Source organism: Anser anser, assembly GCF_964211835.1.
Source record: "Anser anser genome assembly, chromosome: 4".
Taxonomy (NCBI): Eukaryota; Metazoa; Chordata; class Aves; order Anseriformes; family Anatidae; genus Anser; species Anser anser.
Window position 1 is genome coordinate 37176527 of NC_139724.1, and position 14037 is coordinate 37190563.

At 38.5% G+C, this 14037-nt stretch overlaps 1 protein-coding gene across 25 annotated transcripts in view; it reads left to right on the forward strand.

Moving 5' to 3' along the window:
* The window catches only part of INPP4B (inositol polyphosphate-4-phosphatase type II B), a 361482-nt gene that overhangs the window by 141542 nt on the left and 205903 nt on the right, over positions 1 to 14037 (forward strand). For all 25 annotated transcript variants that reach the window (XR_014583909.1, XM_083834868.1, XM_083834859.1 and 22 more), the window contains one exon: positions 1685 to 1801. Coding sequence is in view for 24 of the 25 variants with exons in the window: in XM_083834868.1 (XP_083690994.1) it covers positions 1685 to 1801 (117 nt within the window). In the remaining variant the exon portion in view is untranslated. The remainder of the gene's footprint in view (positions 1 to 1684; positions 1802 to 14037) is intronic.

The window sequence follows — 14037 nt, forward strand, 5'->3', positions numbered from 1 at the left end:
CACACTCTGGCTGTTAACAGGGCATACCTAGGAGTGTTCTGTAGTTCTTGGCATTTGACCAGGACAAACAGTTAGAAATGAACTTGCCTTTTCATGAAAGCTCTGTTTTTCCAAGCAGAGACACAGAAAATACTCCGCTTCTTCACGCATGGGTCTACACTGAACAGGGAGTAGTTGCTCTTGAAAGGGCAAGACTATGCAAAATAAAGCTAAATTAAATGTGAAGTGTATGGAATGTATTTTTAAATTACAGAAGAATGTAGGCACGTTATGTAGTCTTATTCTTTGTTTTTTGGTTTATTTTTTCTCTTTTGGAAAGTTGACATTTTTGCAACTTGAAAAATATTAGCCTACTATTAGAAAAGTGTGTATGTTACGTTTGAATTCATATAAAATAATTAGTAACTTGAATTGCATATTACAGCACAAGTTGTCTCAGGCTGTTTCATCAGTGTCACAAACAGCAAAAACTGTTTACATGGAAAATTGTTTAAGTCTGAGCAGACAATGTAGGTGTAACTTGCTTGATTTACTGGAGAGATTCATTAAGAACAGAGAAGTCTTATTGTAAATACACACCTGAACTTACTTTACCGAAGGCTTGTTTTAACTTAAACACAGTGAGAATATTTCATGAGCTCTTTGTGATCTTCATTCCATGTAACTACTAATTAAATGGTTATAGCTGCAGCCACCAACCGTCCTGAAACTGCTTAATTCAAATATCTTGTATGTGATCAGTACGTTTCATTGCAGACTGTCTGGAATGATGTTCTGTGGAAGATAGAATAGTGTTGTGTTTTTTTTTTTTTTATAGAAGTGCATGCATTTCCTAACATGATCTCCTGATACAGGACGCGTTTGAGGGCATGAGTAAACCCATCAATTTCTGTCAAGGCTCTTGGCTTCTTTCATAGTCAAGCTTTGGGGGAGGAGGAGGCAGGGGCACAGGAAAGCTATTTTTGGCAAGTGAAATTATGTTCATCATGCTAAAAACTTTATTTCACTTATTAGAGAATTTAAGGATACTAGTCTAGTAACCTTTGGGAGGGTTTTTTGGTTATAATTGAATGTGAAGTTACAGGCAAAGATTTTACATGATCAATTTAATTGTTTGTATATTTGAAATTATGATACAGTAACTTCTTAGTACAGCCTTCAGATGTGATCCTAATGTTACAAAACGTAGGAACATTGTCTTAGTCTATTACTATCCAAAGAAAGGAATTGTAACCCCTCAAAAAAATCAGTATCCTTAATGTAATACACGGTTTCTGTAGCATTTCTATAGACATTTTATTGTGACTTAGTTTACACAAAAACAATTAAAAAATGTTATTTATGAGTTTAAATTAATGTATATCTTGAAATACTTTCTGAAAGTATCACAGGACACTGCTTATTAGAGATCATTATTTCAGATATTGATACCTGCAGACTGAACTGTTTGATGGCGTGCTGCTGAACTCTGTTTCAGAAGCACTCAAATTCTTTTCAACTGTGAAAAAATTTTGAAGTTGTCCAGTGTGTTATTCGTTTTGGGTAACACTGGGATTTCTACAGCAGAGAGAGATGAACAACTAACTACTTTTAAGGAGCTCACTGTTTCTGTACGTGCACCCCTAATGGCATGGTACATACTGCACAGCTGTTACCTTACTGAATATTTACTTGTGTTACGCAGGGAACAAGAGATCCACTGTTTTTGACTGGTGTGACATTCCCACCGGAGTACCCCATCTATGAGGAGACTAAAATAAAACTAACAGTCTACGATGTCAAAGATAAATCTCAAGGCACGGTGAGTATTTTACTTCATTTTTTGCAAAATCTTATTGAGGATTTAAGTTTCTCACTGTGGTGTTCTTCGGCTTTCTTTAGCAGGCTTGAATACTAGAGAAATGAGCATGTATAGAATTGGTTTTGCTCTTCTCTTGTACCTAAAACGTGCTTTTTGTTACCATGTTAGAGAATAGAGAAAGAGGACCATGCGCTTAAAACGGACCCTTTGCTATTGTTTCATTGGTTACATGAATCAGAACATGTTTCTGGCAAATGAAAGATTACTTCTGTGTGCTTTTTGATGGCAGAGAACATACAGAATAGACTGAGATAACACCAAGTTTTCAGAAATATCTTTCTTGATCATATTTTACTTTTATGACAAAACCAGGTTAATAATAGAGCCTGTAACATGATGTTTGAGGGGGATGGTCATTTTTGACTTTAACCTCTTGGGTGGTGATACCTGCAACTCTACTATGACTCCTGCTATTACTGATTCTTAAGGGTCCAAAATTATCTGTGTCCACTACCAAGGGTGAATCATTTGGATTCCAATGTAATACATTTTTGGTTTCAATGTCAGCTTCTTACACTGAGAAACAGTTATTTCAGATGATACGTGGAGGTCAGTGAGACTATTTGAGTGATTTAAGTGTCAGACATAGACCTTGTGCCATTTTATGTGCTCCGGGTGATCTAGGACAGACTTAAAGAACTCGAAGATATGATAGGACCTATGAGAGAATTGTGGTTTTTGTCTGACAGCTGGACTCCAGCTGATAGGCGTTAGAAGCAGCCCTTGAAACCTGTATTTAATTAGCTGAATTGCTATTAATGTATCTGTAATTGTCCCCCAATTTGATTAAAGACTATATGAGCTCATGTCATGCCTGTGTATGCATTCATTATCCATAAGAAGGAAATTGAAGGCGTAACTTCTGACTGTCTTTGAACTGCTTATGTGAGTGAAGTTCTGTTTAGAGGACCTCTATTTTTTTAAGATAGAAAACAGTTGATATGTTTGTTTAAATTTTAGATTCACAAGCAAACAGGTTCGCTCTGTCTCCTCGTTCTTCTCTTTAATGGGAGTCTGTGGAGTATTTTAGCTGTAGAATGTGGATTTCTTTCAACTTAAAGACTACAGTATTTTTTCTGTTAGAAGTAACTGGGGAGGGGAGTGTACACTTTTCAGAATGAGAGTGACTTAATTTTTGGTTATGGTTTAGACTATAGGGGCTAAAAATTGTATCTGCTGTTTCTTCAATAGAATTGTCACCTATGGACAGATACAGGAGTTAAGTGAGAGTGTCCCATCCCTTCCAGTTCTTAAGCTATTGTGACTGACTGCATGATGGATAATAATATCCTATCTCTAAGGGCAAAAAAGTGGACTTGATTTGTAGACCTATCCCTGTACTTTTCTTCTAGGCATATACTGTCTATTCTACAGGACAAATTACATATGAAAGATCTAGTCTAGAGCATGAATATAATTTGATAGCTTTTAGGAACTTTAAAGAAACTTTTACAACTGTTCCTTATAATTGAGTATAGGACTAGAGTCTGTCCCAGGGAATCACATTAGCATAGCTCGTAAGACTCTGGAGTCTAATTTTCCTTCTAAAATTGGAAAATGTTAATGCCATCTGTTTTACGTGCATTTAGCCTTTTTTAATAGTGAGCTTTCTTAAAACTGGATATAGGTAAGAAAATATTAAATGAGCTCTGAGATCAAAATCAGGGTATATTGCAGCATGTGTGAATGACCCTGGGCCACCCAGGTTGGGACTTGATTTGTGGCAATATTTGGACTTCTGTTTACTTCCTGGAATATGAGCAAGGATAAAACTAATGGCTTGACTTTCTTTCCTATAACTGGAAGCTGTCACACTTTTCTATTAGTTCAGGTGGCTTTTTTGAGTCTGGAGATGTATCTACATTCATAAAAGTCAGCTTTAAGTGAGCTAGCTTGATACTACCACTAGCGTGGCTGCAGTGGTACAGAGCTCAGTGCTTGTTTTATGATTCAAGAAGTGGGATGCATCCGTTTTGCAGAGAGCTTGTTCCAAGCGTTGTGACTTTACAGTTATAATTATCCAGGCTACAACAAAGTTGGCTTCTTTGGTTTACGCAAATTGCTGCCACAGCTTGTGACCACAACATGTAGCCCTGCCATCCCTGCAAACTCCAACACAGGCAATCCCCATGGGGCGAAGAAAATCCAAGGTTGCTGGGTGTTCTGTGCTATGCTCAGCTGTGCTTCAAGGCTGGTTATATTTGTCTCCAGCTCATCTAAGTGATCATTTATGGCAGAATAAACCTTGGATTTAACTGCTGAATATTTTGCAGAAATTGGACAAAAAGCCACAGTAAAATGAACTCTGACAATGTCAGAGTTATTCTACTCCTACTATTTCAGTTAACCATTTCAAAGTAGCTGATATCACTCACCACACTGCAGTTCAGAAATATACTTATTCATTTCTTATTTCTCTTGTAATTTAAACAAAACTAAAAGAAGTGAATTCTGTGTGTTAGTTAAACTTTGAGCAGGATGCTACTGCCACAAGCAGAGGATTGTAGAGAAAGTGGGGAAAGGGCAGTAGGTACCTCACAGGATAAAGAATTTTCTTGTGTTTTGCCTAAACTGCTTTTGTCTATACAGAAAAGGATTAGGCCTTATTTTCAATCCAATTGGATCTTTGCTGTAACACAGAAATAATTGGGTACTGTTCAGCTTGTACACACAGGTCATAATGTAAAGTGAAAGGGTATGCTCCCTAGTGACAGACAACCAGATTTTTTTGCATTGCTGATATGCTATTTTTGCTGCCCTTTAAAAAAAAAAAATAAAAATAAATAACCTTGCAATGATTATACCAGAAAACAGGTAGTTAGCTTCAGTCTTGTCTGTCATTTAACTTGCATTTATATCAGAAGAGCAACTTAACTATATTTAAGTACTGTGCAGCTGGTATCACCTTCACTGTGCTTTACACACTGGATGTACTAGCTGCACTATTCCCTTTCTTTGCATGTCTGTTTGATGTTGATCGAAATTATATCTTGGCAGTATCAGGTTGTCTGTAATTGAGACATTTTAATAGAATGAGACTACTTCTGTTATGGAGAAAACAGAACATTAGGGGGATTGGTTACTGTAAATTCTCATGTAAATAGAAGCTTCTAAGAAAGACGATGCTATTCCTACTTAACTTTGATATAGCTGGAATAAAGAAGTTAATAGTGTGTTCACGAAACATAATGTAAATCCAGTGGGGCCGAGCATACAAAGCAGTGGATAATGCCATGTTCTGAAAAATGTACAGTGACATCTGTTTCAACATCGGAAAGATTTTCTTCCTGTGTTGCCGTAAGCGAGTTTGTTTCACTGGCTTGAGTTGCACTGCCTTTGAGATTTTTTGATGGTAGGGTTTTGTCTAAATGCTTGGGCTGCACCTGTTCTTTAAATCATTGTCCAAGGAAATTTGGATTAGAGGCTTGTATGCTGTTGAAATATCACCACTGTAGTGCTTTTGCACAGGCACACTATTCTTAGCTTTTTGATAAGCATGCAGGTTTGCTCAGTTTGGTCTAGCAAGTTTTAATGCTGAAGCGGGATTAATTCTCTTTGAAAATACTGCGTAGTGCAAGTCGGGTAACACTGCTGCATGACAGATCTGCAGAAGATGTGAAATAGATGAATTCATGTTACATTAACGGAGGGAGTGCCAAGTGACTGGTTTGGGAGGCAGCAGTCTTTCTGTTCTGTATGTAAAATACATACATTTGTGTCCTGCAGCAAGCGTTCTGAACTTCATTGTGTGGAACAGTGTGACTATTTTTAGGCAAGTGCTTTAACATCGAGTGATAGTGAGGTTTTTGTTTGCTTGTTTTTTGCAGTTGGTTCTTCTGTTTCTGCACCTGATTTGTGTTGATTTAGTGCAGGTAGAGATGCAGCTTAAATTTTTCCTACACAGGCTTCTCTATCTGTAAAGTGGGCTTGAAAACGTTCTTGTCTTTTATCATCTTAACACAATCTAGAATTGTGTTCATTTAAATGCAGCGAGATGTTCAGGTAAATGCTGTTGTCACATTCTGGCATGGCACACAAGGAGTTGCGCTGCCTTTTCTTGATGCACATGTGGAGAACTGTTGGAAGCAAGGGACAGAGGTCTCTGTGATCGCTTTCTGTATCTGGTCTCTGCAGTGCTCCTTTGCAGATTTCTCTTCCAGAAGGAGGAAGAAATGAATCCAGAAGCTTGAGAGTCTGCTTCAAAAGCAGAGAATTTCTGTACAATTATGGTTAGAGACTTAGTTGATGACTTCTTTTTTTTTTTTTAATCTTAAATATCAGCAGGTAAAGACAATCTACTTTGGATAGATGGAACTACTGGAATTCATGTGATGTTCCAGATACGAGTAACCACTCTAATACTGCCTACTGAGAGCAAGGAGAAACTTGATACATAAAAGGCAATTGAAAGATTACACATTATATAGTCTGGTCTTGCATTTTTTACTTCCCAATTTGTCCTCTTAATTACAGAAATTATAATTTGGTTATTTAAAGAGTAATAGAGATAGAAATGCAATTTTATATGTGGAAACAAGCATTATGAAGTGACAAGTTGTAATTTATTTAGTCTTCAAATTACTTGTCTTTGACTGTTCAGTTTTGTATCTTCTACTAAACTTGCTGACAGTGAATGGAAAATTCACAAACGCTTTTGCTTTTTGCGTTTCTTGGTACTGCAAGTATTCCTGTTAAAATTGAATCACACTGGGTTGAGTCGGAAATGAAGAGTGTCTGTCATGAGAAAGGCATTTTAAGTTGGATTTGAAGCCAAATCTGAAGTGACAGTCTTCCGTGTACCCTCGTGGGCATCGATCTGTATGACAGACCCACCACGCAGCTTGGTGTGACTTGCCATTTCTGCTGAAGAGGCTCACAGCTTGAATATTAGTAGCGCTGCAGAGCGGTATGTGAAATGCATTAGCAGAGATAAATGTGGAAGCTTGCACATCATCTCCCTGCACTCTGCCTGCACCAGAGTGCTCTTAGTGCCCTCGCTCTTGTGAACGCTAAAACTTCTGAAGCGAGGCTTCTTTTTCCTTTAAAACTCAAAGTAGAGTTGAAAGTGTTGCTTTTTGTTTAAAGAAAAAGCACTTCAAATTCTTCCTTTTCTCAGTTCTGCTCGCTGTCATGTCTGCAGGATTTGTAGAGAAATATTGCCTTAAATTAGAAACTTATTTCATTATTTTTAGTAGAGCAATATTGCACTACACCACTGTCTTATCCACAGAAATACTTGTAATAATGCTTTATTCATGCTTCTTTTCAAAATCATGTGATTTTTTTCATGAATATGTACTTGATAGATTCAGTTTTCCTTTTGTTTCAAATTCTGTACTGTTACCAAATGCCAGTAATCGAAATACAGGGGGGGGGAATTTGTTTTTATTCTTCTGGTCGTGTGCGGGTGGAATGCACCTAAGCATTGTTGTCTGTCTTTCTCAGTATTTCTTAAAAATCTGGAAGCATAAAGGGAAATTCAAGCTACTGACTTTTATTTGGTTTGAGATTGAAATAAAATATTTCTTTGAAGTGGCTGAGGTGTAAGGAAAAAAGGTTTCTTAAACTTTAGTGAATCTCTAAGAGAATTGGGGATAAGTGTCAAGAGCAGAACTACAGGTATGTTGAACTTGGTCCATTTGTAGCTTTAACTGCTCTTTGTGCCTAGACCTTGAAAATTCAGTGGGGAGGGACTTGGTTTTGCAAAATCCGTCTCTTCAAAAGCATCCCATTTGTCTTCCTACTTTTTTCCTTTACTCTTTTATATTTTTTTCCAATTGAAGCAAACTCTTCCTTTTGGCTGTGTCTTCAGGGAAAGTTGAGATCTACAGTTTGGTAATTTTCCTCTTTGTTTTTTTTTACCTACTATGTCAATCAAATGCTGCTGTTGTCTCACATCAGGCAAAGGTTTGTGCTAAAAGCTGACTCTTCGGACAACTGTTGTGAAACAGAGTTATGAGACCAATTGTTCCCTGAGAATATGGAAATTGCTCATTTTAAATGTAGGGAAACAAACAAATGATAATCTTTTTCTGTAGAATTCATTTTAACTAGGTAAGGATTTTGGTAACATAGGCACGATTGTTCTAATCTGTTAGCACTGTCCAAAACACTTCCAAGTGTGTCACTCCTCTACATGCACTTTGTATATGCATATCCATAGATATCTTTCTCCCTCACTCGCTAATCCAGCACAGAGGACATCCGAACAGTCAAACTTCCAAGGTGGTTGTCACACTGTCTTACCATTTCTAAGGACCTAGGGGGACCTAGCATAGAAGACCGGGCAGAGAGGAGGCAAGGTGTTTCTTTAGTCAGAATGAAGCAATCTGGCTATGAAAACATGAGCTCGGATTGAGGAACATGCTTCTGTCCCTGCAAAAGGTTGGTCTGTTTCCCCTGCTAGAGCCTTTGGCCCAGGCATTCCCTGCATCCCAAGGAGAGGTGGCCAGTGATGCCGTCAGGTCAGATACGCAGCCCTAGGGGCAGGCAGCAGGTTCCTGGGCCATCCAGACTTCGCAAGCGTGTAGGATTTCCGTCTACTAAATGTGGCAACACAGGCAAGTTTAAATGACTCAAAGGGTAAGGGTTGTCTGTTCGGGTTGTGGACTCTACCTGTTCATTGACAGAATGATCAGTTAATCCTGTCACACCAGCACGAAGTCTAAAATGCATAAAAGGCAAATAGACATTCAAGAAAACAGCCCATATGTTTGCCTTTATCTGTAGCTACTCATAATAATTATAGATGCAGCAGTTGCCATATTCATCTATAGCTGCTGGGTAGTTATAAATGAGAGGCACTCGCTGCAGGTGAAAAACTGAGTAGAAAGAGACTTAAGATTTTTTTTTTCCGGTATGGAAGGCTCTGTTTTGCCTGTTGGATTCATTTTTGGTAGCTAATCTACCTGGAAAATAATCTCTCAAATAGATGCCTGTCTTGTTGACATGGAAGCACTTTAACTTGGAGTGGATGTGTTGAACTCCTTGAAAAATCAACTGTGAGCTCCTCGTGTTTCATTTTTCATGTTTTGTATTTGTGGCACTTGTTTCTCCAAATAAGGCTTTAGAATACTTCATTACATGTGATTGTTTTTATACCACAGTAAAAAAAAAATAGATTCGTGCCCTCTTTTTTCCCTGCTGTTGAAATTGTATGTTAGTGGAAATGAGTTACCTGTAGAAATTGCAGTAAATGTTGAAAAAGAAAGAAAAATCCGTGTTTATAGTGTAGCTTTTGCCTCTTAATCTTCACTAAGACACTTCATTTTTTTTTTTCTCAAAACCTTGTTTAGGACTAATGAAAATAATGAAAAGACTTCCTTGAAGTTTGTGTTTTTTTATCTCGAATTTTTAACATCTTGAAAATCATATTCACTTCAAATTTTCAGGCATCTCAGTTCATAGAAAGGCACTTAGCAATACTGAGATAAAATAGAAGGTACGGTATATTTGAAATCCGATCCTTCAGTGCAAAAATATTTTTGCGCGATATTTACTATCTTTAAATACAACAAGAATTGATGGAATGAAAAGAAATGTATTTGAAACAGTGCTAAGTCTGCTTGCATTTTTGTGTTATGAACATAGGCAGTTGAAAACAGCAAATAGACTTTTCTATTAAAGTTTTGTTGCAAGTGCTCTTGGAAATTGAGAACAGAACAAATCTAATCCATTAGCGCAGATTTTCTCCCTCCACCATGTGTCTAACAGAAGTTTTCTTTACTGTTAATGGATATAGTAGAAAGAGTAAATGTTTGCATTTGAAACTTTGTACTTGTAAAGTAAAGCTGAGCAAATAACTCTATTTAAAAATAAAGAATCATAGGCACTGGACATAATTTGAGACGTTTCTTGAGCAGTTTTGTTAGAAGAGAATAGTAGATTGTTCCCAGTAAACTAGTTAAATGTTTTGTATTCTGCTGTATTTTATATTCTGCTGTATTTTAAATACTCGATGAATAAACATGAAAGGCTTGTGTAATCATTTAGGAATTCCAGTGCCTTTAGAAATGTGTGTATCATTGAATTTTACTGTAATCAAAGCCTCTTTACATAATTATTAGGCAGTGTATTACTTGGCACTGGACCAGGCTGCCCAGAGAAGCTGTGTATGCTGCATCCCTGGAGGTGCTCGAGGCCAGGCTGGGTGGGGCTTTGAGCAACCTGGTCTGGTGGGAGGTGTCCCTGCCCGTGGCAGGGGGTTGGAACTGGGTGGGCTTTAAGGTCCCTTCCAACCCAAACCATTCTGTGATTCAATGATATTACAGAAACAAATTCCCATATGGCTGTAATTCTCCATGCTTGGTTTTCTTCGTGCCAGAAATGAGAATTCTGCTCATGTCCTCTTTGTTTTGTCCTGTTAAACAGGGACTGTGTGATCACAAAGGGAGGAAAAAAGCCTCTCACTTTGCAACATGTTCTGCTGTGTTTTAAGACACTATGCCGTTTGTGTAGTGATGGCTAGAGAGACAGGAGAAGGAAGGAGAAATTTGGTCCATAGCATGGTCAAAGCTTAGTGTGTTCAGTTCTCTCCTAGCATCTAGTTGACCCAAATTCTTGGGGGTGGGTGTTTGACTAAAAATCCTAACGGTATAAATCTGATAGAACTTAAGCATTTGAGCTTAACTGTCAGTTTACAAAGCAGTAACCACACAGAACCAAGTATCAGCTGCTTTATAGGGTTTTGGGACTTTGGGAGAGATTTCCTTTCACTGAGAAGTAAACTGACTTGTGGTGTAAAATCATGGGCACTGTGCTTACTGAAGAGGTTAAGGTATTTAAGTCCTGATGAAGTATGTGGGGTGCTGTTGTAGCCTAGGGCACTACAGCAGGGATGGACATAGTGTTCAGAAGCTGATGGTTTACATGGCCCTCCTATGCATTTTTGTGTGGTTTCCTTTTCCCCGTAGCCAGGCTTCAGAGCAGAAAGGCAGCTGTCTGATGTCTTATGATATTGCTTTAAAACAGTTACAGCATGCTGTGATGGTACCAGTAAGCTGTTCTTCAGTCCTTCTGCCTTCCTCTTAATATGCAGTTGCATTGATTTTGTACATTACAGTGAAAACAAAGCAGATGAGTGTACTGTGCGGCACAGACTCCGGTGTTACGGAAGCCTGTTGTTATGGCTTGTTGTTGTTACGGCTTGTTGTTTTTCTCCTCCTTTTGGAGTTCTTGTTATCACAGTCATAATATTTTTAAAGCAAGAATAGATGAAGATTTTTATAGTATTGTGCAGCTGTTGATGTTTATTCTGGCAATATTATTATCCGTAAATTCTTTGTCATGTATGCATTCTCACTAATGTGAAATGAAAAAGCTGCAAGTCATGATTATCCAAAGTACTTCAAGATTATTTTTTTTTTTAATTCAGAGTAGGGCACACTATGGCTTCCTATTTTATTTGAATTTTAAAGGATATCACAGTCTATTTTGTTCCCTAGTTTTGTTTTTCTTTGCCAGCTTTTCCTGCAGATTTGAGCATGTTTCAGTAAGGCACAGCATTTTAAACATGACTGGTCTAGTGGCTCTTAGAGCTATCACAGGAACCTAGTACAGAGCAAACGCAGACACACCAATTAGCAAAGACTGTCCTGTCAGTTTTGACAGTAAAGCTTTAATACCTGAGCCATCTCCAAGTGCAATTCAGAGGTTTTCTCTGGGGAGAAATTAGAGGAATGTGTTTTGTCTAAAAGCAGACGAGCAGGCATGCTGTCATACACAGCAAAGAGCTATACATTTGCACCAGTTGTGTATATATTGCTGTGTGGAAAGGGGGTTTATTAAGGATGTGTGTATAACGTTGATCTAGTTTGATATGCACAGCAATTTCAGGTGGAGGCTGAAGTCTTTGTGCATCTCCTGTTTGTCTGCATTGCTTTGGATTTGTTTGTGTAACAGCAATGCAGGCATTTATTATTAAATTGTTTTTAGGCAATGCAAAGAAAAATGGTATTTCTGTAGAGCAGAAGTAAGGCAGAGTGTAGCACAGTATTTTTTGTGGATCTGTTAGAACAAATGTGTTCTGCAAGTTTCTGCCTGTACCTGTTTCACCAAAATCTGTGAGCAGGACCCAGAGGTATCACTGAATCTCAGCTTTATGTTCCCTGCTGCTCTTCAGACAGTTGACTGGGAGTGTCAGAAGCAGTCAGTAGCACTTTCTATCCCCATATATACACGAAGAGATAAAAGCTAAGTCATTTGATTGCAACATCTGCACCATGAGCAGTTGTATGGATCATTTTTTCTTAAAATGCAGATTTGTAAATTTGGGGATGGGAGAAAACTATTTCTGAAATTACTTCAGAGAGGATTGTCTGCTTCCTTACGGAAAAACTGCCATGTGGGACAAACGTGATTTATTTTCTGTAGAAGGCAGCAGTCGCTGTGTCTTTGAGATGCTTGGAAGGCTTGGATTTTGACACACAGCAGCCTTAGTGAAATCGAGCATGGAGGTCCTTGATTTGTTATAGCTATAGATTCTCACTGCCTCTATTCCTGGGGAATAACTTGGCAGCTTTTCAAAAAGAAGTAATTGCAAGGCTCTCACTCAAGAAATTATCTTTGAATGTGGAAGCTCTGGACAGTTACTGCCCAATTATTGCTACCCTGTTCTGAAATAACATCACCCCTGTGACAGGGAGGTTTCTGAATAATTACCTGTGCCCAAATGGCTCTCAGGCTTGGGTGTTGACAGAGGAAAGACTGGTCTTGCAGTATAAGTTAAAACATAGGTACATACACCCCTTTCCACTGAGAAGCATCCTAAAAGAGTTTTTCTGTGTATGCGCAACGTTGTGCAAGTCTTCTGTCCAGAGTCTCACTATCCATTAAAACAACCTTGGCCTTGTCAGTTAGCATTCCTCTCCTGGTGGATAAATCTGTGTTGATTTAGAGATGGCCACAGCATGGAGTATTTTGTCGCAGTGCAGTGGTGCATTCCTTTCCCCTACTCCTTTCTTTGAGTGGTCCTAAGGTGGGACCCAGGAGCAGCCTCCTGTGGGAGGGACCAGAGAGCCCAAGTGTTTTCTTCTGTTTTCAGACACCCAAACCACCGTAATCAGCAGTGCAGTCGGTATGAACACGACCAAAAGCCTGTTTGCTCCAGCAGCATTAAGCTCCCCAGGAAAAGTAAAACAGCGTTTTAGCATCTCTCCTAACTGGTATGTTAGCCCCCCCCAAAAAAAACATGAGCTATTTATTGAATCAGTTAGAGAGGAAGAAGAAGAGAAGGGAAAGCACTCAGTCTAGTAAGTAAGCTATTGTTGGTCTTGGTTTTGGTTTGTTTCCCCCTCCCCTAATATATTTGAATTTTAGAGGATATTGTATTTGAATTTTAGAGGATATTGAGTTGTAGTTCACCTATTTTCTTCTATGACATGTATCCTCTTTTAGAAGGTGATGTTAGACAAAGCAGCCTACAAGTGTTTGGTAAACCTACCCCAGGTGTGTTCACCTGTGTGTTGGTCTTCTCTTGGTGTGGTTTTAGGGTTTTGTCATTTTGGGGTGTCTTAGGGAGAGGAGGAAAGGGAACTTTCCTACTTTTCTGTACTTCTATCCGGTAGAAACCTTGGCCTGATTATTCATTGAACTTGCCAGGTGTAGCTGACTGGGAGAGTCAGAATTTCTGTGTAGCATAATTTCTAGAGATCAGGCTGTCAGGGAATCTGATGGCAGGGCACTGTTTGCAGCCTGGAATAGAGGTTAGTTTCCGAGCAATAATAGTGTTTGCAAGAGAGAAGGCAGAAATTCTGAAAGGTGTGTGTAGTTGTGTGAAGTTTTTCTTCTAAAACAGAAGAAGCAGGCAAGTCTTCAAAAACAGGGAGAAGTCCTCAAAAACAGGGAAGCAGAGTGACTGTCCTGTTAATCTGAAGAATTCCATATCCTGTTGTTTTTAAAATAAAAGCCTGGTGTCAGCAAATAATTATTTTTATGTTGGAAAAAATTTTAACCACGTGTTAGTTATTTGTGACTGGTTGTTCTTCCTTGTTACATTCTATAATGGTGGCATACTTGCAAAGTTTTATCAAGTCCACAGTCTCTGTGCATGCCTCCTGATGGTAAGCTGTCTGTCCTCACTTTTGCATAAATCCCTGTATATAAATTGTAGGCTGAAAGACAATGAGAGGTCCTTGGAGTAAGCTGAGTGCTCAACCAATGGTCTGCACAGCCCTCCA